Source organism: Bidens hawaiensis, unplaced genomic scaffold (genome assembly GCF_021521415.1).
Source record: "Bidens hawaiensis isolate Kalapana, Puna unplaced genomic scaffold, B.hawaiensis_p1.1 tig00050178_1, whole genome shotgun sequence".
Lineage (NCBI taxonomy): Eukaryota > Viridiplantae > Streptophyta > Magnoliopsida > Asterales > Asteraceae > Bidens > Bidens hawaiensis.
Genome location: NW_027506145.1, coordinates 35702 through 62913, shown reverse-complemented (window position 1 = coordinate 62913; position 27212 = coordinate 35702). Strand labels below are relative to the sequence as shown.

Sequence of the window (27212 nt, the reverse complement as noted above, 5' to 3'; positions counted from 1 at the left end):
AAACGAATACAAACAATGAATTTTGTTCTTTTAGGTCTTCATAATTTGTCCGATAAAAGCTTAACGGACAAACATAAACAAGCTCTATTCTATTCGATTGCAGGCCTATCAAACCTGTTTACCAGATTGGATTACGCAGTAGCACCATTTGTAGGTAAATATGCTAAACTTTTTGCACAACATGCATATCTAAACGCCCTAGCTACTAAAAGAAAGTATCCAAGCACAAAGCAGAGCATCATAATCATACATAAAAGTGCATCAACATACAACAAATCAAAAGAGACACCCTGCCCTACCCTACTAGAATATCCCGGTGAGAAGGTTTGCAGCCGCGGACACGGCTGCGCCAGTGATGGCAAACTGCACAATCTGATCACGAGAAGAATCATTGGATGTCAATGCCAAAGCTGCACCCATCATTGCTCCTGCCACCGCACTGTCCTTCTGCATTCCCACAACGACAAAGATTTCGGTACCAAAACTAACCATTTAATGGGCTTCCACCACCTATTATTGTAATTGTAAGTAGAAAATAAGCGGAGACCGAAAACTAACCCAGTCATGAATTCCTCGAGCTTCTTTTAGACCGTATGTAAGACCAGAATACGTCCCAGCAGCCAAACCTGAAAACACAAGAAATAAGATATAAAGTAAGTTGTCCGGTTTTAAATATCATTAATGGAAGATAAAGAGCATTTTGTTACCCCACTGTATGGATTCTTTCCCTGTGACCTTCACCTGAAAAACATCAAGAGAATTGGTAAACAAAATAATAATAATGTACATGACGAAGCTATTTCTAGAAACAGCACGCTACTACACTACTGCCTTTTGAGTAGAGCACATGTGACCTGTCATTTTGTAATTTCTTCAACAAACTTAAATGATGTTGGGGCAATCGTATTTGAACACGAATTTATGTCATGCTATCATCTTAACAATACAGTTTTTTTATTTTATAATTATAATTCTTGGTCAACTTCTTTTTAACATGACCCGGGCCCATTTGTTTAGAAATTGCCCAGAACCTACTTCTCGAGAACAACATACAGGTTCGACACTCGACAGTAATCCTCAAGACAACATACAAGAAAACCGAAGCAGTAGTCACATAACACCAGAATGAAGGTTTTAAACAATATATATGTATGATTTTATCTACTGTAAGTAATGAAACATACCAAGCCTTCAATAGAGTTACTGCCAATTTCCCCTGCAAATCAACAACTATTAGGATTCAAGTCTGGAAGACATGAAAGCACGCGTATGTACATACCCCGAAGATGGCGGAAAGGATTGTGCTTCTTTGGACTACCCAAACTGGTCCTGTCTCCACTTGCATCTAATAATCACATTCATCATTGATGTCAATGTGCATTATATATGTTATTTAATTGATCACTTCTTGACACACACTAAATAATTCAAGAAACTAGTACTCTGTTTAAAGCATGATTGATATTTTACATCTTGCATATTGCATCCAATCACGCCCTGCTTGCGGTGCGCCCATATAATGTATATATGTGTGAATCCTCGGGTGGACAAAAGTGAAATTGCACTAATTTTGACGTTATTTTACTAATCTCGTGAAAATAACGTTAAAAGTGGTGGAAGGTTAATCAGGCATCATGTGGTGGCGCTGATAGCCGAAAGACAAAGGTACACGCACCAATCGGCCGATGTCCCGGTGGTTGAGTGCCTTATGTCCAAGGCTTGATGCAAAACTACTATCGAGCCGGGGGTCTCACCAGAAGCAGCCTCTCTATTCCTTCGGTGTAGAGGTAAGGCTGTCTACATCTTACCCTCCTCAGACCCTACCATAGCTTTGCTATCGATGGGATTTACTGAGTACGATGATGATGATGATATTGCATCCAATCCTCATAAAAATCATAACAGTTGAGTAGTGCTCATTTGTCAAATATGTTACCCGTTAAGTTTATTAGAGTTTGGTAACTCTGTTAGAAAATACCGTTAGTATAGTTTAGTGCCAAAATTGTAATTAGGTGATAGTTTGTGTAAAGAATGTAAATGTGAAATTAGAACCGATGCGACGCATCTGTTATTGAAACGTTGCATCCCTTGCCGGAGTAACCGTCGGAATAACCGTCACCGGAGGGTATAAATACCTCTCCGCGGTCAATTGTAAATTCATCACAATCACATTCAGTTTAAAAAATCGTTTCCAATATCAATTGTGTTCATATTATTGTTTATCCATCCAATTTGTTATCAAAATAAGCAGATGAATAGAGATGTATAAATTTGAAAAAAAACACACACAAATACAAAGTTCGGTTAACATTCATCATAAGGGAGCCCATGACCCTGGTAGGCCGGGATTCTTTTTAACAAAATTTTTATATATATGTTTTTTTTTTTCAAAAAAAATGTGTTTTTAATGTTTTCACCCAATCACCCAATTCATTTAGGCCAATTTTTATTAAAAAAAAAACTTTTTTTTTATAAACCAAATCATAACCCAATAAAAATAAATAAACCCCCTTTTAGTTAAAGGCCCAACTTTTATTTTTTAATCTTCGGGTCCGAAAATCTTTTAGCAATTCTCAGGGAGAACCCTAACCACAACCATAACCGAATTGTTGCAGTTGCGGTTACTTTCTATCCATTAATGGTTGGGTTTTGGAACTCACTTTCAAAAGCTGTCAAACAGGCCTCTCGTGAAACCACCTGAACCGCTCCAATCTGCACCATATATTACATGAACCGAATAACGGATTCGTGTTTTTCAACATAAATATATACTACAATCACTAGCTTACGCTGGCAGCCGTAACAAAGCTTCCGGCGATACGGTTAAGAAGAGGATGGCCTAAATCAAAGTAGCCTCCTCCAACATGATTATGATTGTAGCTCCTCACCTCATCACCAAATGATCTTGTTTCCAAATTGTGTCCCATTTTTTCAGCACTATGTGTGTGTATGTGTGTTTTGTGTTAAGTGTTGTGTTGTGTTGAACAAACAGAGTATAACGGTTAAAAGGGACACGTGTAGGATTTGTCTGTCACACGTGGCTGTCGCCCAGAAGTGAAGAGCACCAGCTAGTGCCAACGCATTTAATATATTTATTGATACCTGTAGCAAGCTTTTATTAAAATAAAATAACTCATATATATATATACTAAGTTAAAACCCTTCTGACACACGATTTAATCAAAAATATAATAAAACAAAATAAAATAAACATATATATACATAATAAGATAGATAATAGGTTCATATTATATAAGCAATTATACTACTTTAAGTAAACATATAAATTACAATTCTTTAAATATTTCCTTAACTTTGGTTTACAGTCATCGCAATATATGTATCGGAAAATTTTAATATATATCAATTAAATTTCAATAAAACTACTTACAATTATTTTGAGCTAAACATGAACCCAAGCCGGTTAATTATTTAAAATTGCTTACAATTAATTGTATGATAAGGGTGATATAAAGTTAGATTATGATGTGTAGACTGGCAAGATATTTGAGAGGGGTTCTTCTTTTTGTTATCACAAACCATTTTTCTTATACTTCAGTCTTCCTTTAAGATAGCTAAACTTTAAAAAAATATATATAATATAATATAATAGTGATAGTAACATGGCTAGTTAAAAAAATGAAACATACAATTTGTGGTCAATCTTTGTTGTATTATTTGTTGTGTAGAGATTTAATTCTCATTGATGATACCTGTAAAAAAATTAAAAAATTAAAGATGATAATTTTACTGAATGAATAAATAAATAACTATTATGTAATCAATAATAAGAATAAGAGTTTAGAGATATATACCATCAGTAATATTAGATAGAGATATTCACAAGATAGTATTGCTAAATGTAGAACACATCATCTCCTTAAAAATAATAAAAAGCCCATAGTTCTTTGAAAACAATCAACTAGAATAAAAGTAATTCAAACATTGCATATTCGAAGACATTTACTTGTTAATCTATTAAACATTAAATCTTGTACTATATAAACTTGCTTTTTGGATAGTTTAATGTGTGTTTTTAAAGATAATATGTCTTTATTTAAATAATACTTATCGATAACTGATAACATACTTTATTTTGTTTGTAATATATCTCTAAGTAAAAAATCGATGTTATAATGATCATAGAATTAGGATTTCAATTAAAAGACAACGGATTACATAAAAATCAACTACGTGAATCAGATTACATGATTCGGATTAAATGAATCACATTAAGAAGATTGATTGATTGAACCTGTGAATCGATTGAATCCGATTGAATATGTGTAGGTGAATCGATTGACTCCGATTTAGGATGTTAACCCGATTGAATCTGCGAAGGTGAAACAATTGAATACGTGAATCTGATTACAAATGTTTGATAGCTACCTTGAATACTGATGAATTTCAATGTAATAGATAGATAGTGATTGCAAGGGTTAGAATATGTGAATTGAGATGGAAAAAATTCTGAATATGATAGGCATCGCAAGTTTGATTTTGAAATTGAATTAAAGTAATTAAAAATAATTAAGAAATGCCATGTGACACTTTGAAGAAATTTGATGTAAAATAGAAGGAGAATTTGGTGGAAAACACACTTGTCATATACCACTTTGAAAACTCCTTGTTAATTTAAAATAAAAGGAAAGATATTGAGTTTTGAATTTAAAATAATTAAAAAATAATAGGAATTGACATGTGTCATTTTGAAGACTCCTTGTTAATTATGAAAAAGGAAGGTTTTTTAAAAATCCACTCTTTTATTATATAGGTAGATATGACAAGGAAGGTTGAGAACTTTTTGAAAATTGAGAACTATGAGAATCATTTTGAACCAAAAAAATTCAAAAATAAAAAAAATCATAAAATAAAAAAAAACACAAAAAAAAGTAAAAAGACCAAAATTCTTATTTATCATCACGGTATTTAAAAAGGAAAAAAAAAACAAAATTTTTTTTCTCGGTTTAGCTAAATTATACATATATGTATAATATGTGCATATATGTTTTTTATACACATACGTATAATTTAAGGTAAATGATAATATACATATGTGTACATTACGTAAACTAGAGATTAAATGAAAGTATACATATGTGTATAGGTATAATATTAATAAAAAAAATTCTTTTTTTTTAATAAAACCATAATGAAATATAAGAATTTTGTTTTTTTTACTTTTTTAAAATTTTCGTTTTTTTTATATAATTTTTAAAATGTTTTTTAGAGATTTTTTTAGTACTCCAAAATGGTTCTCAAAGTTCTCAATTTGTCAAGGGTTCCCTTAGGATTCTTACCATATATATATATGTGTGTGTGTGTGAGAAAGTGTAATTCTTTGATTTTTTCTATCCTTTTCTTTATATATATTAATTTGATAAAAATAGATTATGGCTTTAGCATCATCTCTTAAAATATGCACATATTTAATTGTTGTCTTTGTATAATATACCTTCCTTTGTGATACGCTTAGCTTATTTGTTTGTATCTAGAGAATGAATCATTATGGCTTTTCAAATTAGAAGGGTTTTCTTGTGCCACAACCGTACGTACGTTCAACAAGTACTACGATCTCATTTTACAAGTGTAAGTTTTCAACTTAAGAAATTTGTGTATCAATCATATGGAGTTGGTGGATACACATGCTTCAGGTTGGGCGACTAAAGAATTAATTGTTCAACCAGCCACATCCCACACATTTGTTCATGTAAAAACATTAACCCTATATCGTACACACTTAAACTAACACGGCCGATTCCATCTATTCATCTAATCAAATTAAACAAGTTGGCCCATTGACATGTAGTAAGTTCTATACTTGTTACTCAGAAAATAGGTTAAATATGTTTTAACTTATGTATTATTAAGTATATTCATTGATGCCAATGAGCTAGTGGTGAAGTGGTAAGGAAGAGACTTGGCATTTCATGTGTTCCAGATGAGTAGGTGGTTTTCACTAGTTGGATCCTTAAACTGAACGGCCAGCAGCCCACTTAGAAGATTCACTAGCCGTTCAGAAAAAAAAGAACATATTTATTGATCAACTATTTAGTTAAATGTGATAACAAGAATTCCGATTTAGTATTCCAAATAGTGTCAAAATTTCACTTCCATCATCACATTTCAGAGTTCAATCAAGTACTTGTGACCGATTTTGACATGTGAACATATTGAATTTGCTGATACAAATACTAGTACTATATCTACCATCAAATTAGTGAATACCAAAAGGACATAGAAGACAACACAAACAAAACCCACATTAACATTATCCTCACCGCCAAATGTTTCACAGGAAAATTTGCAAATTGTTATTGGTCTGGTATATGACCCGAGTCCAACCGATAACATATATAACAAACAGTTCACGTTGCTAAAACTAAGCCACTTCAATGATCATAAGTAGACAAAAAGCTAAGCAAAACTTAAGTATGCTGTTGCTTGTACAATAAATTAAAACCAAAACCATCAATACTTATTTCCTGACCGAAAAGTTTGGTAGCACCGCCACAGCCAACCACCACTGCCTTTGCAATGGTACTGTACAGTATACTCTCCCACCACTACTGGGAATATTGCTAACAGATCTTTCATTTTAATTGCCACCCGGGTCTCTTTACACAGAGACCGACAAAAATACCCGAGTGACCCGCGGGTTTGAGTTCACGAACCGTTTAAAGCTGTTTCAGTAGCGACCGTTGGACCGCCTTTATCTGCTTTTTTGTCCTCATTTGGAGGAGTATCTTGGTAAGTTTTGTCGTTGGTGGGTCCCACTTTGGTGTCTTTAGTGTTGGTGGCGATTGCGGTTTTCTTGACGGCTTGACTTAAAGTGGAGCAAAAGGTTGCAAACACGCTTTCTTTTGATTTGGCGGTTTTGCCCGACTGTCTTTGTTTTTTAACCAAATCAGGTTCTTGTTTGGAGGACGATAGTTTACGTTTCAATCTTAATTCTAGACCCGCTTCATCATCGTCTTCAGACTTGTTCCTGGGTGGCGGTTTGTAGTCTTCATTGTCCTCATCATCTTCATAGTCAATAAGTCCACCTGGCCGAGGACTGGCAAACATTGACCCACAGAGCGTTAAGTCAGAATCTTCCAAAACTTCCTTAAACATTTTTAGTATGCTATAAGAAAAAACCCATTTTGAGTTTGATATGGGTTATGTTTTATTTCCAAAGGGTCAAATAAGTAAAACAAGAAAAGTTAGCTTAAAAAAGTTAAAAAACAAATACGCTTAATTGTCTAAAGCATGTCTATTCAAAGAATAGATTATTACTAAAAGAATATTTTTTTAATAATAATATTTGGCGCGCTAATTATATACAAGACATAAAAAGAGCTCGGCGAAAAGTGTTTTGGGTCAACCAATTCATGCCTAAAATCAATTAACCCAGACTCGGTTTAGGGCTTCACCCATTACCCGACCCACCATCCCATATTTACCTACAGAAAAACTATGAGAAGCAGGTAATAACCCGTCAGTCCGACGCTTGACTACTAGTCAACCTTTCCCAGTTAATGAAAACATACAATTACAAAAGACATCTGGAGGATTGAAAACCAGCACATATCATGACGACTGGTAAATAAGAACTTTTATCATTAAATCTTTTAAAAACAGATGGTTTTCATGATGTCCATCAAATTTATTCCACTTCCCTTTTGTGTCATCTTCTATATGCAATGCAACATTAAAGAAACTGTAAAAACCAATAAAGGTCTCTAAAAGTTTTATCACAGAAAAAACATATACCGTGTTCCGTCAACCTTATTTCAAATGGAGGCAAAGTAATAAGAACATTAAAATCGAGATTGTAAAAGTTACCTTAATGATGAAGTATTTGCAGCTGATCCATTGGATAAACTGGATTGTGTGCGTACCCTTGTTGTACGAGGCATTGACGCAGACGCAGACGCAGACGCAGATGCAGAATCTTCTTCATCACTGTTAGGATAGACATATTTTGTAGTCAGAAACTAAATACATATAAGTGGAACAGTTCATTTTTCGGAATGATTATTGGGGGATGCTTCAAGTGCGTGACACATGGCCGAAACTTCAATGGAATTAGGCCCCAATTTTGCATTTCTTTCAGGAGTAAACACAATAATACCTGTCCTCATTGAAGTAATCCTCTTCTTCCTTGTCGAGAGCCCGCTCATCGACACGTCTCCTAGCATTCAAAGCATACGGGCCAGCTTGGCTGGTTGCCTGATCCATTGCCTGTTAAGACTCAATTGTTATACACCCAGATTTAGAAAGATAAAATCATATAATAGTAATTAACTATCTAACTACAGAAATCACTCAGGTTTCGAAATTCTTTAAATTAATTGACCTGAATGGAACAGTTATGAAACTTGGTTATTGTTTAGTGACTTCTTTCACCAATTCCCTGTTAGGATTAAACGCACACACGAAACTGAACACGACACGAAAGCAATAAACGAACACGAGGATTTAACGTGGTTCGGTCTAAACTGACCTACGTCCACGGGTGGCAACTAGGTATATCTTTATTGAGTGACAAATATTACAAATACATAATGTTGTTTATATAGAGACTGAACTAGGGTTAGTAAATTATTATGCAAGAAATCTAAACCGGGCCGGGCTTGGGCCCGACCGCCCACACCCGTCTCCTCTTTTGACTTCATATAATAAACCGGGCCAACAAGGCCTACGAACCCAACAATCTCCCACTCGGAGGCTTTGAGTACTCTCGTCTGCACTCCTGATTGTACTTCTGTAATCTGAACATTAAACTTCTTCTAGTTGCCACCGCCTTCTCATCAATTAACCTGAAGGCCCGTTGAAGCTCCCCGGAGCTCCAACACGTCAGTCACGGCTGAAACTGCCCCTGACCCATTCTCTGTCCCTACCGGCTCCCAATGTAACGAACTACCGGATCCTGAGATAACCTGAGAACAAACACTCTCCATATTCAGCAAGTGATTCATTGGAGAGATTTTTACAGCTGGAATACTGGTTTTCTTAATCCACTGTCGACCTGGAACTGTAACTGAAACACGACCTGTGCTCCCACTGTCACGATGTCCCCCAACTGATTTAACCTTCCTAGCTCGTTCATCCTGAATCTTCACTTTGGCTCTGGGTTTGTTACTTGCAAAACGAACCTTCTTCTGCCCACGAGATTCTGTGAACCGGATTTTGTCTTTCACCAAAACTGGATCCACTCCTTTCGATGACATATCGACCATATACAACGAACCCATTTTCTTGCCATGAGCATCAACGAGATTCCCTTTGACTACTTTCCACTGCCCATTCCCGAACTTAACATCGTGCCCCTGGTCATCCAACTGCCCAACTGAAATCAAACGTTTCTTCAAACTTGGAATAACCCTCACGTCTTTCAAAGTCCAAGAAGTACCGGCTGAAGTTATCAAATCAACGTCTCCCATACCCGTAACCTCTAAAATATCATCATTCGCTAGTCGAACCTTTCCAAAATCCCCAAATTTAAGATTCTTCATCGTTTCACTACAGTGAGTGGCATGAAACGATGCACCAGAATCCATCACCCAAGCATCAACGCTACTCTCAACACTACAAACCAAAGCCTCATCACTACTGACCCCGTCATCTGTGTCGTCTTCTGTAACGTTCACCTCTTTCTTACCATTCGGACACTGATTCCTGAAGTGTCCTTTCTCTTTACAACTCCAACATTCAATATCCTTACGAGTCTTAGACTGACTCCTCTTCCTGCTCCCACTGCCTCGCTGTTTTCCCCTACCTCTACCTTCTGTGACTAGCATATTGCCTGATGATTCACCTGAACTTCTGCGTCTTGAATCTTCTCCCAGAATCAGATCTCGAATCCCATCGAAAGTAATATTTGTAGACGAACTACAAACTGCAGTCACTGTTTGCGACCAACTGTCGGGCAAAGAGGATAATAACAAGAGGCCTTGAACTTCATCATCAAACTTAATGTCAACTGACACTAAGCGGGACAAGATCGAATTAAGATTATTGATATGAGTTGTAACTGACCCACCCTCTTTCATTCGAGTTGTCACTAGCTCTCTGATAAGATAGACCTTATTCGCTGCCGAAGGCTTCTCATACATGTTGGATAGTGCGTCCATCATACCACGGGCTGTGGTTTCTTTCATGACGTTAAACGCCACATCTTCCGACAACGACAATGTAATACAAGCCCTAGCTTTCTTGTCTAACTTCTTCCAATCTGCTTCTGACAACTTTTCTGGTTTTTCATCCTCGAACACTACATCCAAGTCTTTCTGACAAAGTAGTGCCTCAATCTGCATCTTCCACCAACCGAACTTCTGTCCGTCAAACTTCTGTATCGAAACCTTTCCGTCTTCTGCCATGGCAATGACTAAAACAAAAAACTGGATAAAACAGAGACAGACACAGCAACACGAGCCTGAACTTAACGATTGTTCTACTGAACTCTGTTAAAAAATCAACCTATTTATACGCAGCGGAATATCGAACTGAAAATCAGAAACTGAAACTTTAAACTGAAACGATAAAACCTGACAAACGCGGTTGGCACTGGTTCTCCGTTTCTTTAACGCTTCTTCTGACTTAAAACTGTTCTTCAACGAAAAATAGGATCTTGATTCAACTATTCTTGACTCGTACTTTGCAAAATAGAATCTCGACCCTTGCTTAAATGGATCTCGGGCCCAACAAAATAAACAAGCTAGACCCTCTCAAAAAATTAAACAATCTGGATAAAGTTGGTGGCCATTGAACTCCCTTGTCAACAAAATAATATTGTTTTTCCTTGTCTTTTCCTAGTCTGGCATGAATCTCAAGAGAAAAATAATAATACAAACCCTTCTTTTCTTCTCTGTTCAAACGCCACTAGCGGAAACAAAAGAGACAACCTGGAATCGAACAATACGATGCTTACAGCTTTCAAACGGAACCAACAGAAAAACGCAGATCGCGCGGGCTGGGTTTAGTAGCGGCGAAACGACGGCGGAAATCCTAACGGCGATCGGAAAACCGTAGGCGGCGGCGGAACCCTAGCGCAGTAGGGTGGCGGCGGCTGGATGGTTTGGCGGCGACTCGGCTGGTTCAACGTGTTCTTCGCGTGATCTGAACCTAAGCTCTAGATACCACTTGTTAGGATTAAACGCACACACGAAACTGAACACGACACGAAAGCAATAAACGAACACGAGGATTTAACGTGGTTCGGTCTAAACTGACCTACGTCCACGGGTGGCAACTAGGTATATCTTTATTGAGTGACAAATATTACAAGTACATAATGTTTATATAGAGACTGAACTAGGGTTAGTAAATTATTATGCAAGGAATCTAAACCGGGCCGGGCTTGGGCCCGACCGCCCACACCCGTCTCCTCTTTTGACTTCATATAATAAACCGGGCCAACAAGGCCTACGAACCCAACATTCCCTACTACTTAGCATTGCTTAACATTGTCCCGCTGTTGTGAAATTGGTAAAATTGTTTAAACTGAATGACCTAAATGGAACTATTATGAAACTTGGTTATTATTTAGTGACTTCGTTTCATCACAATTAACTACAGTTAAGCTTGGAAAAATATTTTACTAAACAATAACCAAGTTTTATATTTGTTCTACTTGGGTCACTTATTTTTATCATTCATAGAAAAATTCACAACAACGAAACAATAATAGATGAAATCATAAAATATTTCCAAAATTACAGCGTATCTGTACGATTCACATTTAAGATAAAGTGTACCTGCTCATATTTAACTTTAAGCGACTGAAGGGAGGGTAAACTGTCAAATTTGACCAGCTGCTCCCAAAATGTTTCAACTAAATACTTGACTAGTATCTTCAGATTCTCCTGTATAGAGCCCGCCACTTCATCAAAACAAATAATACAAGAAACATGCTTATAATATAAGCCATCACAAAATAAGCACATACCTTACGAATATACTCAAAAAGTTCCAAAACTGCAGAGTTCAATAAATTATACCGACTTCCATTACCAACAAAAACATCTACAATCGGTTTAAATAGATTATTCTTTGCAATATGATTCATCAGCTGCTCATCCTGCAAAAAAGAATCAAATACTGTGTTAAACAAACATATCATGCTAAAAGTCAACAAATATCACTATCATCATTAATTTAAAGTACACAATCGATTGAAAATATAAGTGAAGTTTCTAACTAAAATGATGACAATGAATGATAATGTATAATGAATTCAATTACTTTAAGTGAAACTAGAGTTCGAATGAAACGAATAGCTGCAACCACAAGGTATTTCTCCCTTCTACAAGTCAGACTTAAAATTTTGTCTATCACACCATTAAGCAAAAATAATGTCCTGCAAAAAAGAAAAGAAATGAATTAACCAATCTTATTATTTTGAGCTGAATGTGAATAAAGCAGGAAGGTTAGGTGGTTACTTTATTTTGTAAGGATGTTGGAGAACACAAAAGCATAAAAGGTCATATACGTTCAGAAGTATTTCTGCCTTTGCACTTTTTTTATTTCCAACATTCTTGTTGGAACACGATGATGTTATGACATCAAGCAGTTCATCCAAGTGCCTCTCGTAGAACATATCAACAATAGCGTCTCTCTGTAACAAAATTGTGATAAATCAGAAAGACGCTTGAACGCAAAGCATTATGCAAAGTTCTATAAATAACTAAATTTCAAATTTAAAACTGGAAATGAATGTAACAAACTTAAAACAGTAAAACAGAAAAAGTATATGCGCTTCAAAATTTATTCATCCTTTTTTTCTAACAGTCGAAAAATCCCCTTGACATACAGACTTGGTTTTCAGACTTTCGCCTTAAAACACTTCAAGAAATATGCATCCGTGAAGAATATGATTGTCCTTAAATTTAATCAAACACAATAATTTAATATCTGCCCTAACTGTCAGCTGGAACTTTCTGAAAGGTCATCCTAATTTAATGTACTTCACACAATTGTTCCCTCCATTATTTAACTAAAAACCAAACTCTTTTTTATTGAGAGAGTTGTCAAATACCCAAAGATATCTGTCACCTCTATGCACTGCTTCTATGCAGAAGTGTAACATCCATTTAATACATCGCAATGCATGAGGGTACATACTAGAGTTGGAACATCCCAGGTAAAGGTGGTTTGTCACATTCATCGACCACCATACTAAAGTTTTTTTGTTGTTTCTAATGCAAGAAAAAACAAATGCTGTGACATCTCATCCAATGAACGCATCAAATGGTTCGAGATCAATTAATGCCCAAAATTTGTTTGCTACAATAAATAATGCCAAAGAATACTCAGTTTGAGCACAAAAATTCCTTAACTGGCAAAGCTTGCTCATATACCTTGTGTGTTGATACTCAATAACAAAACTGGATAGCTGAAAGAAAGAAACAAATAAAAAAAACACCTCATTTAGGAAGCCCGATCCCTTCTATCTTATTGGGTGCCCAAACACTTATGAGTGAATCGGTAATGACTGCATCATATCTCATGAATAGGTTAGCATCCTAAGCAAGTTAAGTCTTAGATTTCAAATCCTTTTAGTCACTAAAGTCAACTTTTTCTCATTCAAATTTGCTCCAGTGCCCCTCTCAAAGTATTTAGTATATTTAGTAATACCTCACTTGTTTATTGATAAAAATAAACATATTAACATCTTTTGGGACTTAGTTTAGGACCAAGGACCACAGTCAGCTGAGGCATATCTAAAATAGAAGTGGCAAGGTCAAAGTAAAAGCTTTCAGTATTACAAAAAATATCACGGAGTACCGAAAGAGATTAAGGTACTGCACATTTGTATCACATAATTTGTGAAAATACGATTAAATAGAATAATTAATGAGTTAAAGATGATGAGTAGTGAACAAACGATAAAAATGTGGCTATCGAATTCGCCAAGAACCGGCGTCCCGGCCTATGTTCCATTTCCAGGTTGCCTATGTTCTCACCAAAACTCCCCAGAAACCAAGTTTGATAAGTATTAGACTAGTTATGTGTTATATACCATTATAATAGTCTAGGGTATTTATGTGTAACATCTTAGGGTATCTTTGTAGCATCTAACTCTATAAACAGTGACCTATGTAACCCCATTATGAGCATGATCAATATACAATATTCTTCTTATTTTATCTATAAGATTATTAGCAAGTTGGATCTGACTTACTTGGTACCTATCATGCGGGTACGCATAGAATTCAAACTAGAAGTGGCGCATATTACAGTTGTCAAGTTCCCGACACATACTGATGTTCTACGTTTATCTATGATATTTACTTGTTCTGTATAGATACCAGGAGTAGAATTGGTCAAAGACTAGTTTGCTTCCTAATTATTAGATTAGGGTTATCGATTCTATGTTTTGCTAGTAGCCTATATAGACACTTAGGCAGAGGAGAATTTGGTTTTCCTTAAATCAAGCTAATAAATAAATATTCTGCTCCGATTCACTGTGTTGTGGAAAACCAGAGTTTTTAAAATGAGTATTGTGACATAAATATCAGCATCAGATAAAGAAGCAGTAATGACCCTAAATAATCAGAAGTGAAAAACAACATCAAGAAAAACAGATAACTTTCGACAAATTTGACTTCTAATAGTATTTTCAGCTATAGTCAGCACGCACTGTAATATCGAACCCTCCAAATGGCAACAAAGATTTTGCTTGTGTAACATAAAAAATACTAACATCCAAGTTTGTCATATCAGCAGATACTTAGTTTACTGATAACAAAACTATTACTTAAAATAAACTTGACAGGTAACCTAACCTGTCCTGCAGGAGAATAAGAATCCAAAAGACTTCGAATTATCTCAAGAAATTGACAATGCATGTCATTCCCAAAATCTTTAAGCATACCTTTCACCTGTAACGACAACAATTTGTAGGCTCATATCATTTATTCTACGACAATGATCAAAACTATTAAAACAACAAATTATTCACATACCAAAAGTCCAATCAGTGAGGCACCTTCCCGTCTGCTAACATACGAACGTAACAAGGTTGGATCCTGGCTCACAAAAAGCATGAGAATGTCTGTCCTGCATCCATAAGACTTTCCTACAATTATTACTCATTTACAAGCCAATTAAAATTAAACACGCTAGGCAAAGAGATAGATACAAATTGTTTACCCAGTCAGAATAAGTTTCTTATCTTCACTCCTTATTATATCAGCAATGACATCAAATATGCCTTCAGTCACGAGATCCCTAAAATGAAATGTCAGCGGGCAGATCTTTGTTACTGAGTTGGAACGTGTACGTGAGGTTAAAGTTCAAACAATTTCAAGAAATATACCTAAAAAGTCGGAGTTGCTGGACCATTTGCAAGCTCTTGCTTAGATTACAAAATTCTTGCAAGAAGCATACCTATTATATAAATATACTTAGATGGTAATTCACTGATCTGCTTTTCAAAAATCAAGTATGTACTACACCTTCTAGTCATATATACAAATTGTCAAACTGATTTGAAGGAAAAAATGAGGCAAGTACATATTTTACCAAATATTTACCGGTCAAAACGAATAACTTTTTCTAGTTTCTAAATGTCAAAATGACTGGTTTGTCAACCCGACCTGAAACACTCTTTGTACTAATTTCTACAAATAGTTAAGTGCGTCATAAATGATTAATTTATTGCAATTCTATATTATAACGATCACAGTTTAACCTTTTGAATACAAATTAGGAGGCTTTTTTGTTTTAAAAGTACACCTCAAGAAAAATTTAACTTGTTTCTTTTTAGCTATATGTTACCTAATTGACCAATTACAAACAAAACTTAACCCAAATCAACTGATTCATAAGTAAAATGAATCAAAACTGTCACCTACAATAGCCATAAAAAATACACTTGCAACTTTTTTTAACAAATTCAAACATATAAAGTACCAAGAACCCATGTTTACCAAATTCATTTTTGATTCAGGCCCCACGGAAGGTGATTTTAACCTTGTAAACAACTCCTTGATAAAGGTGTTATCATCTTTCAACATAGTGACAACCTGCAAAAAGATAACAGATAAACAGAATAAGGAAAACAATAAAGAGTCTTGAATACACAACTGAAATAAATTAACCTCACCATTCCATTGTTAGAGTGAATTATTGAATTCAAGCTTGCAACTGTGGCCTCATCCAACACGCGGGGCAAAACAACATCCTAAGAAAAGTAGCATAAGTTAAAAATTGAACTCAAGATTAAATGAAATAATATATGCTGTTACTGTATGTTATAGCATTCAAGGTTTTACCTTGAGGTAACTGATTCTGTATGTTTGATGTATCTTCGACAAAGCTAAGGGGTCTTTGATTGGTATAGCCTACATGAATGATATAGAACATAAATATTAACACACAATGAAACATGTTCCGTTTCTCATTAGTAGAAATAACTACCTCCTTAAATACAACATGTTCTTTAAGGTAGTTGCGATGATGTATGTGAGGTGCATCAGGGTCATCTGCACAAGAACATAGACAACCACCATGAACCATTTATCTAGAGCAATAATCCACTGTAATCAAGTAACCAAAGATATAACGCAATTGCAAACATGGAGACAAGGGGAGTGTTCCTTTACTGACATTTTCTCGCCAAAATATTTTAAGTAAAGAATAAGGTATTGCTAATAGGCGGTTAAGAAACTATAAGGCTTAAATGATTCTCTATGTACATAGCACAGACATAAACAAGCATTTTAGACATGATGCTCATAATATTTCACTACTTGAGAGTAAAATAAGCAGTCACAATTACTCCCGGCAAGCATTAATGATTAAAAAGCACTCACAACAAGGAAAGTGAGGTATCCTAACAAGAGCCATAAAGCCACGAAAACAGAACAGCAAATTACAACTTACATTCAAGACATCCAATGATATCCATGATTAATTCATCAGAAAAAATTTTCTCAAAGATTGGCAGACTATTGAGTAGAACTGGAAGAAAATTGTATAAAGTTAGCACTTCTACAAAAATATATATATATATTGATGATAGAGCATGAGTTTCGACTTTAACTGATCCCTCTGACAATTTTGTAGATTATGTGAAGGCCATCATAGTTCTCCAAATCTTCACACACACTGAACAAATCCATCAACTTCCGGAAAAACTTTTGCTGCATAAGTTACAGATTTGAGAAATTACTCTTCCATGCACATATGTTACAAATTTACAAAGTATGAACACTAAATTTAAAGAAACTAAGACTGAGCAATTAGCATGTAGGAGACTGAGAGGCAACATTGTATTACACTCAATAGTTGTCAATAGCGAATAGCGATAAATAGCGACAAGCTACCTATATGCTACGTAGCGAATAGCGGTAAATAGCACCCCCTATTTCATGTTTAGCGAGAAAGCAAACACGAAAGCATGCCTAAATATATGCATGTTCTTATCAGCATTAGCATTATGTTTATATTCAAGTATTCAACATTATGACATTATGCTAATAACATAGTAGCTAAAGTTCAAACATAATACCATTTAAAATATACCTGAGTACCAAAATTAAATATTATGAGATTTAAAAAATAATTAATAAAAAGCACAGAATATTAAAAACTCAAAAATGAACTTACAAATATTTGGAATTGAAATTTCCAATTATTTAGGCCCACTAATTGTGCAGTTGAGATTAAATTGTAAAGAGAATACCCCCTTTAATAGGGATGACAGTTGAAATCCAATTAAAAATTAAGTTACGGCCTAATCAGATGCAAATCAAGCCTGAGATTATGAGATAGATGCAGCTGCTGCTGAATAGCTAATTGGATTTTAGAAGATTTAAAGAACTGAACATGATTATTCTTGATAGCACAGTAGTTTCTACACTTCCAATCCCCAGGTCAGACCCAGAACTCAAAATTGAAAAAAAAAAGAAAAAAAGAAAAACAGAACAGTCGCTATATTCATGCTATTTGTTCGCTATACATAATATAGCAGGAAAGTGCCGCTTCACTACGTAGCGCACTATAGCCGCTATTACAACTATGATTACACTTCTCTCTTCTTTCCTCGAATTAAAAAATAAATAAAAATAAAAACTGAATTTTTAATAGAAAAACAGACCAGTCGCTATTTCATGCTATTTGTTCGCCATACATAATATAGCAGGAAAGTGCCGCTTCACTACGTAGCGCGCTATAGCCGCTATTGACAACTATGATTACACTTCTCTCTTCTTTCCTCGAATTAAAAAATAAATAAAAATAAAAACTGAATTTTTAATAGATACCTCCTAATTAGTTTTGTTTATAAGAAAATAGATTAATATTATACGATGCAACTTTTTAAATGACGAACTAGTTAGTTAAACAAAAAAACCGAGTGTGTCCAACCCATAATCACCGGTTTCTACCCAAACCTCCATTACCCAACCGCCCAATTTTGTACCTTTAAAGTTAATTAACAGACATGCACCTCTCTAAATCTACAGAGTAAAAAAAAATAGAGATTGGGAATAGCATACATCATGTAGTATGAGTTCTGTCACGCATAACTGATCCGTAATGCTACTGTCAACCACCACCTACATGATAAATTGATCATACACAAGAGTTAACACAGTGAATACAAATTAAAAAGGTAAGTATATCACAATAATCAGGTGTTCCAAAAAGGGTATCAAAATTCAAAACAATATATGTAAATATCAAAAACAAGAAATAAAAACTAGATTTATGAACCAAACCTTAAGTATTGAAGGAAGCGTTGACAGCTCTACCTCAGGCAGCTCCCTCAACTCACTGTTGGCACCATGGTATGTTTCATCTGAACAAGTAATATAATGAAATATCAACTTACATGTCATCACAAAAGGTAAAAAATGTTATCCTACTCAATACAAATCAATTTACAAAGTTCTGAGAGGCTGATTCTGTCAATGCCATTCTATCCTACATAAAAACTGTTTTGAGACGTATCTAAATTTTTCAACAATTTATACATAAAAAGCATTAGAAAGTTTATGGGTTGATAGCTGATGGCACACAAATCTTAATGCATATGCTGACATACGGAAATATATTTTGAGTGGCATCAGGTCTAATGATCAATCCAGTCAAGAATAAGTTAGACTACCAAAGAGACACTATAGTAGATATGCTAGAAAACAGGCCACCATATATTCACCCATCTTTCACTAGGAATTTATCAGATTATATAGGAAGTAGTTGAAGCCCTCTCACAAAACATATATAACCCAATACAAGGGCCAAATTTTTGAAATTAAAATTTAAACCACAGCTAGGGTTCCTCGGTACATTAACTATATTGCAAAAACAATGTTCAAGTATTTTTAAATATTCAGTAGATTTGAGAATAACAGATACTGTAGGCCAATTTCAACTTATTTGACGTATTTCCTTTATATCCAACTTCTTTATTGCTTTACACATTAATAGTATATATACATATATCCCTGTTCACAACCTCTATTAGACACAAGGTAACAGATCATTACTAAATGAAGAAAGTATGTTTCAACATTCTGAAATTGGACATCAGGGTGTCATAACAGAAATCCAGAAAGCACGTCCCGCCTGATTTGCCAATAAGATACAAAGTGTATAAGTCACAAGTACTTACTGCTGAGAGTATTAAAATGCAAATTTCGCTGCACATTGCATATATTATCCCTGGAAAAGTATCATATAAATCAACACAAATAACAGAGTCAAATAACATTTCATTGATAAAGAACCAGTGATAAGAAGATTTTTATTTACTGTTTACCATATGTATGAGCACCCTGTAGTCTCTTGAAAGCTAAGTGCAAGTTCACTTGAATACTCTGAATCCCTCCACGAGATTATTGTATCTGGAATAGTAAAACAAGACACAATAAAAAAAACAATCACAACTTTAACCAAATAAGCACATGTGCATCATTAGGACAAGAGTGTGCTCACAAGTACCTTCTTGCTTTCTGTATATGTCTTCTGAGCAAATGCGGTGCACAAGTAATGTTTCATTGTCTTCTTCATCGATGACAAACAATCCCAAATCTTCAGATCTCTGGAGCAAATATTAGTTTTAGGAGTGTAGTATTTAAAAACTTACAACAGAAAGTTAATTTCACTTTTTTTTCAGTACCGAATTATGGCGAACCTCTATATAGTCAATGGTAACATGACCAGTCCCTTGATCATCCCATTTTCCATCATCATTGAGTCGGTACACCTTGACACGCTATAAATGAAAAAGGTTACAGAAAAAACACTGTTCGGTCATTGAGAGATTAAAATTAAAGAACAAAGAACACAAAATGAAGTCAAGCAAAAAAAACACCAAAAACCCTCACAGATTAACATGTTTCTCTTGGTGTTTACTAGTAAAATAAACCTTCCAAAATCAGCAGTGATTGATTGGAGCAAAAGACTTTTGACCCCTTCCAAAATCAGCAGTGATTGATTGGAGCAAAAGACTTTTGACCTTCCACCATGAAAACTATGTTTCTCTTAGTGTTGACTAGTAGAATAGACAATAGTGTTCTATAACTAAATAGGCAATGATAACTATGTTTCTGTTGGTGTTAACTAGTAGAATAGACAGCAATAGTATTCTATAACTAAATAGGCAATGATGATATTTCCATAATAATAAATAGGTGACAACACTATTCCCCTAAAAAACACCTTTGTAAAGGGGTGTGATCATGCTCATCAATGACTTTGTAAAACCCTATGAATTTAGCTCATAGACGATACGAAAGAAAGAGCAAAGTAAGCAACTAAGTATAAAAATACTCAACATATATCTTGATAACTTTTGCAACCTTGATTTTAAAAAGCGAGAGGCACTCTAAAGCGCTTCGATATTGAACCAAGGTGTGAGACAAGAACCTCACATACGTGAACCTTTACCATTAAAAAGATCCTATATATTAATTTTAGACAGCATTTTCTACTTTATTAATTCTAAAGACATGTAAGCAAGGTCTTTGCTATTAAAAGAAAGTACCAATAAATTATTTACATATAATTTTACGCACTAAAAAATAAAATATTCAAATAAATACACACAAAAACACACTTAAGTCCAACCAAAAAAGCTTTATGTACAACTTAAGGAAGCCTAACTCTTAAGTACTGCCTAGGTACAAGTAGTCTATGCATTGATTCACTAAACAACACACTTAGCTCATAGTACAAGCTCGTGTAGCAGACTCCAAAAAGATTAAATTAATCAAGGAGCAATATAAATAAGAGATTAAAATGCGTATCATATATTACGCTGATAATTTATCCAGATAACTTTATAATGTGTCCACGAGTAACCATGAACGTATGAAGCACTATGTATAAGATATAGAACTGTCTAGAATTGCAAGGAAAGCTATTTCCAGATTTTTAGCCAGGTTTTGACGTCTAAGAAAATGAACGAACATACATGTTTGAGCATCTTGCATGCAAATAACAAATGTGTGTCGTTACCAACACAATAAGGATGTCTATCGTTATCTAAGCTTCAAATATTTCTCAAAATTAAGTTCGTTCATGTTGCTATAAGAAATCAAATGGAGTGTGGTAATTGTGAAGCTTACCAAACATGTCTATGAGAAATGCATGTAAACAATATAAGCAAATTAATTATCAAGAGGATTGAACAAGTGATGTCCCAGCCACAGAAATAGACCATTTACCACCATGAACGTATGAAGCACTATGTATAAGATATAGAACTGTCTAGAATGGCAAGGAAAGCTATTTCCAGATTTTTAGCCAGGTTTTGACGTCTAAGAAAATGAACGAACATACATGTTTGAGCATCTTGCATGCAAATAACAAATGTGTGTCGTTACCAACACAATAAGGATGTCTATCGTTATCTAAGCTTCAAATATTTCTCAAAATTAAGTTCGTTCATGTTGCTATAAGAAATCAAATGGAGTGTGGTAATTGTGAAGCATACCAAACATGTCTATGAGAAATGCATGTAAACAATATAAGCAAATTAATTATCAAGAGGATTGAACAAGTGATGTCCCTGCCACAGAAATAGACCATTTACCACCATGAACGTATGAAGCACTATGTATAAGATATAGAACTGTCTAGAATTGCAAGGAAAGCTATTTCCAGATTTTTAGCCAGGTTTTGACGTCTAAGAAAATGAACGAACATACATGTTTGAGCATCTTGCATGCAAATAACAAATGTGTGTCGTTACCAACACAATAAGGATGTCTATCGTTATCTAAGCTTCAAATATTTCTCAAAATTAAGTTCGTTCATGTTGCTATAAGAAATCAAATGGAGTGTGGTAATTGTGAAGCTTACCAAACATGTCTATGAGAAATGCATGTAAACAATATAAGCAAATTAATTATCAAGAGGATTGAACAAGTGATGTCCCTGCCACAGAAATAGACCATTTACCACCATGAACGTATGAAGCACTATGTATAAGATATAGAACTGTCTAGAATTGCAAGGAAAGCTATTTCCAGATTTTTAGCCAGGTTTTGACGTCTAAGAAAATGAACGAACATACATGTTTGAGCATCTTGCATGCAAATAACAAATGTGTGTCGTTACCAACACAATAAGGATGTCTATCGTTATCTAAGCTTCAAATATTTCTCAAAATTAAGTTCGTTCATGTTGCTATAAGAAATCAAATGGAGTGTGGTAATTGTGAAGCATACCAAACATGTCTATGAGAAATGCATGTAAACAATATAAGCAAATTAATTATCAAGAGGATTGAACAAGTGATGTCCCTGCCACAGAAATAGACCATTTACCACCATGAACGTATGAAGCACTATGTATAAGATATAGAACTGTCTAGAATTGCAAGGAAAGCTATTTCCAGATTTTTAGCCAGGTTTTGACGTCTAAGAAAATGAACGAACATACATGTTTGAGCATCTTGCATGCAAATAACAAATGTGTGTCGTTACCAACACAATAAGGATGTCTATCGTTATCTAAGCTTCAAATATTTCTCAAAATTAAGTTCGTTCATGTTGCTATAAGAAATCAAATGGAGTGTGGTAATTGTGAAGCTTACCAAACATGTCTATGAGAAATGCATGTAAACAATATAAGCAAATTAATTATCAAGAGGATTGAACAAGTGATGTCCCTGCCACAGAAATAGACCATTTACCACCATGAACGTATGAAGCACTATGTATAAGATATAGAACTGTCTAGAATTGCAAGGAAAGCTATTTCCAGATTTTTAGCCAGGTTTTGACGTCTAAGAAAATGAACGAACATACATGTTTGAGCATCTTGCATGCAAATAACAAATGTGTGTCGTTACCAACACAATAAGGATGTCTATCGTTATTAAGCTTCAAATATTTCTCAAAATTATGTTCGTTCATGTTGCTATAAGAAATCAAATGGAGTGTGGTAATTGTGAAGCTTACCAAACATGTCTATGAGAAATGCATGTAAACAATATAAGCAAATTAATTATCAAGAGGATTGAACAAGTGATGTCCCTGCCACAGAAATAGACCATTTACCAACCATTTTTACTTGAGAATCTACCTCATCAAACTAATTTGTAAAGGTAGTACCTACTCACCTCCAAGCCCACACAAAAGAGGAACCACACCATTGGTAAAAAAATAGAGATTTATCGTGATTACGCATCTATAGGCATCCTCTCCATCTATATGTGATAAAGACCAGCTGATAACAAAAAGAATCCCCTAAATTAACTTAAGAATCACCTACACTGTTATAGCCAAGACCATATGGTCTACTCATCCCAGAAAACAAGCGATACAAAATACTCTACATCATACATTGGCGATAACGCATATCCCATAGTCGATCTACCTAAAATCTGATTCATGTTAGCACTTGTATGTGTGTAATCATCAACCTTCGCGGTAAAAAACCCTATCCTTATCATCTAACCCTGGATATGTTAACATTGGAATGAAGAAATATAAAGCAAGCAAAAATCAGGTGTTGTATTTGTTTCCAGTTAGATGTTGAACAAAATACAGACAACATTAATGAAGATTAAAAGCACAGATGCATGTGAGCATATTACAAGTTATAGCAGTGCTTTTTCAAAATTAGAGATGTTGATCATACTAATCATCTCTTCCAGCCGCTTCTAACTTCCAGGTCTACACCAGGCATCACATGTGTCAACTACCCAAAATTAATGGCCTAGTCATCTAGAGTTCAAGCAAATATTGCATATACAAATTATAAGATTTAACAACATCCTTCCAAATACACCTCCATTCATTCTGTTTCATATAGATAGGATGGTCAACACTGAAACCAAGGCTATTTTATGAAGTTTTATCCAGATATCAGCACCAAAGTAAATAATATACTGTAGATAGACCCAAAACCACTTGTAATTACTTTAGTGAATAGCATCGCAGGAAAACCGCCAAACAGCAATTAGCATAAGAGAAAACTGTAACTGCAATAATTCTGAGGTCACATCGTCACACGCAGGCCATAACAATTACAACACATGGCTTAAACAGAACGGGTGAGAAGTAGAACAACAGTTGAGAAAAGTAGGTCGAACAATAAAACCTAGCAATATCATTAATTAATTAATTCGTTTGTAAACAACTATTGGATATAAAGAGATAAACCCAAGCACAAACTTTGGCTGGGCAAGGCCACAAGTAAAAGCATGAAGGTCTGAAAATAACCAAGCGTAGGCTGCTTGAAACAAATGATTATAAAAAATGAATGAATTCAACAATTCATATATCGAAAACAACTTAGGTAGAACAATATGAATAAAATAAAATAAGTACCTGCATGGAATTGGAATTGTTATTGTTGTTGTTAGAAGTAGTCGTGGTCGTCTTCTCCGGCGCCCCCATCGCGGAATTAGGGTTTCAGTTGAAGAAGATAGAAAAGAATTGAAAAATGAAGTTTGAATCAATCAATCAATCAAACAGACACAGCAGATGATGATGAAGCCCTAACCGCCATCGATGTACCACTCACTCTCTCTCCTCTTTGCTTTCTCTCTCTCTCTCTCCAAGCAGCAAAGGATGGTGTTTTTGGTTTTTGTTTTCTCCTTAATAATTATTACTATGAGTATATGTGTATGAAAGGGGTGGAGTTAATAGAAATGTCCGAAAAACATATATAATTTTAAATAACAAGATAATTTGTAGTATATATTTAATTATATACGTAACTTAAATACACAAATAAATATAATGTAAAATTATAAAAATATGAAAAAACCTACAAAACATATATATTTCATAAATAAATGTAATAACTTTTTTTTGAACGGCCAAGTTTATTGATGGAAAAAAGAAATCTAGCCTAGCAAGAAACTAGACTAGAAAACAATATAACACCAGAGTACACGGCATTGCTGATTACAAAAATTCTCAAAACGAAAAGGAACACCAATTTTTCCAATTCAACTCGACTTGTTTACCCCTATTCTTCACCCAAAGATAGCTTTGTCTTTTAATGTCCTCATTTATTCTACTCACCGAGGCCCGTTTGCTTTCAAAAAGAGCTTCGTTCTTTGCTTTCCATAAACACCAACACGTCATGAGGATCACCGCTTGAATTGCTTTCTTTTTTGTCTTCTCTTAGCTGCTAGTATGATGGTTCTTGAGGAGGTCCCAGATCTCGAACGCGTACAGCGGATTGATTCCACACCAACTACTAGCAAATTGCCAAATCGCCGAGGCGAAATAACATGAAATTAATAAATGATTTACATAATGGTATTTATTTCCTCAACCACGCTTCGTTTAAAAAGAGCGTCAGAGGTCGCGATTCTCCTCATCTCCGCCCTCCAATTAAAGAGATTTACCTTTAACGGTACCCATTTATTCCAATCCAAAATGAAGTTTGAGGCATCCAGTGTTGTGTTTGTTGAAGCTTTTCGAATTGATTTGGTAAAGTACACACCGTCCTTCCCTAGTTCCCACGCCCATTTATCATCCCACTCATTTAAAACAATTCCTGGTAAATTCATAAGACAATCCCAAAATTCTTGGACTTCTAAAGGTGTACACGGTTCCTCCCTCCACGTCCAATTCCACCCCTCCATGGACGAACCATCCACCGTTTTATCTCTAATCGTGCCTCTTTTATGACGTTCTAGTTTGAATAAAGTTGGAAATTGATCACATAACGGTTTTTCCGCAACCCACTTGTCTAGCCAAAAAAGAATCTGTTTGCCATTCCCCACCGCTCCCTTGATCAAACCTGTGACCGTTTTGTTGTCTCCCCTTAGTTCCTCCTCCACCTTTGATATATTATTCCAAACACCTGGGTACTTCATCTTGGAAGGGATTGGTTTGGTACCTCACTCGTTGAAGTGTATACTTTGTACCCCTCTTCTCCAAAGTTTGTTTGGCTCCGTCTTGAACCTCCACCACCATTTAGCAAGTAGGCCGAGATTTTAGATCCTTTAGAGAGATGATTCCAAGACCACCAAGGTTTTTATCCTTCACCACCTTTGTAAGTCCTGTGACGGATCTTTCAATGTGATATCAATATGTTTGATGATTAGGCGGAAACTAATCACCAAGCCGATTCAATAAAGCAACCAAAAACACAAGATAAACAACGAAGAAGCTTCAAAACACACGCATATTATACGTCGGGTGCTTAAACCCTTAACAACTTACACGGTAAAAAATGATCATGAATGAACAACCCTAAACCGTTAACATATGTTCTATATATATATCCTACCAACTATGCCCAAACCAACTAAAAGCCCATCAAGATCAACAGACCTCGGTGTACAAACAAAAGGCCCAAACTAGCCAAGACTAAGTCCAAAACTACAAGCATAAACCACAAAATACGACCCAACATTCTCCCCCTTGGTTTATTGGTTGACTTCAGCCTTTCTAAAAAATGCCAACCGGAAACGTTTAACATGCTTGTATATCTTCAATTCTGCCTTCCGACATATATACTGTGGCTTCTAAAAAGACACTTGGAAGTTGAGTGTCTTGTTTAGTGCCTTTATTCCGGTAAAGGTGACCCTGGCCAGTAATCCAGCACAGGTCATGCTACTTCTCAACAGAAGTAGATAGACATGACTTTTGTTAATGAAAGCAGCAGCAACAAATGTTAGGCTTGATTGACTCAGAAGCGTCAAATACGATGTATCTTTGATAGAACCAACGAATTCTCGGTCACGGCTTGACCGAGAACCCCTCAAAATATCTTTAATTCGAAGATCCCTCTGGTTGATCAGG

General features: G+C 35.1%; 2 protein-coding genes across 2 annotated transcripts; both read right to left on the bottom strand.

Moving 5' to 3' along the window:
• Positions 1–267: 267 nt before the first annotated feature.
• Positions 268–2927, bottom strand: LOC143616872 (outer envelope pore protein 16-2, chloroplastic-like). The gene is made up of 7 exons (XM_077089575.1): positions 2790–2927; positions 2661–2712; positions 1280–1345; positions 1185–1216; positions 708–741; positions 559–626; positions 268–447 (listed from the first exon to the last, which is right to left on the bottom strand). The coding sequence occupies exons 1-7, from the start codon at positions 2925–2927 to the stop codon at positions 304–306; spliced, it is 534 nt and encodes a 177-aa protein (XP_076945690.1). The 3' UTR covers positions 268–303.
• A 3709-nt stretch (positions 2928–6636) lies between these two features.
• On the bottom strand, positions 6637–26281 carry LOC143616871 (uncharacterized). Its single transcript, XM_077089574.1, has 24 exons — positions 25808–26281; positions 20129–20209; positions 19936–20035; positions 19754–19838; positions 19607–19656; positions 18711–18790; positions 18489–18548; positions 17033–17132; positions 16873–16950; positions 16408–16472; positions 16263–16331; positions 16094–16171; positions 15918–16013; positions 15305–15375; positions 15139–15216; positions 14952–15045; positions 14772–14867; positions 12426–12601; positions 12229–12343; positions 11933–12064; positions 11742–11849; positions 8117–8226; positions 7828–7947; positions 6637–7057 (listed from the first exon to the last, which is right to left on the bottom strand). Exons 1-24 carry the CDS (start codon positions 26279–26281, stop codon positions 6667–6669), a joined length of 2907 nt encoding a protein of 968 aa, XP_076945689.1. The 3' UTR covers positions 6637–6666.
• Between the last annotated feature and the right edge of the window lie 931 nt (positions 26282–27212).

Coding starts and splice junctions, on each gene's coding strand:
- LOC143616872 (XM_077089575.1), bottom strand. CDS start 2,927: ATGGGACACAATTTGGAAACAAGATCATTTGGTGATGAGGTGAGGAGC. Junction 1,217..1,279: donor TCCTTTCCGCCATCTTCGGG/GTATGTACATAC, acceptor GTTGATTTGCAG/GGGAAATTGGCAGTAACTCT. Junction 448..558: donor CTCGAGGAATTCATGACTGG/GTTAGTTTTCGG, acceptor GTGGGAATGCAG/AAGGACAGTGCGGTGGCAGG.
- LOC143616871 (XM_077089574.1), bottom strand. CDS start 26,281: ATGAAGTACCCAGGTGTTTGGAATAATATATCAAAGGTGGAGGAGGAA. Junction 18,549..18,710: donor CGCTTCCTTCAATACTTAAG/GTTTGGTTCATA, acceptor TTTATCATGTAG/GTGGTGGTTGACAGTAGCAT. Junction 16,473..16,872: donor TATCATTGGATGTCTTGAAT/GTAAGTTGTAAT, acceptor GTTCTTGTGCAG/ATGACCCTGATGCACCTCAC.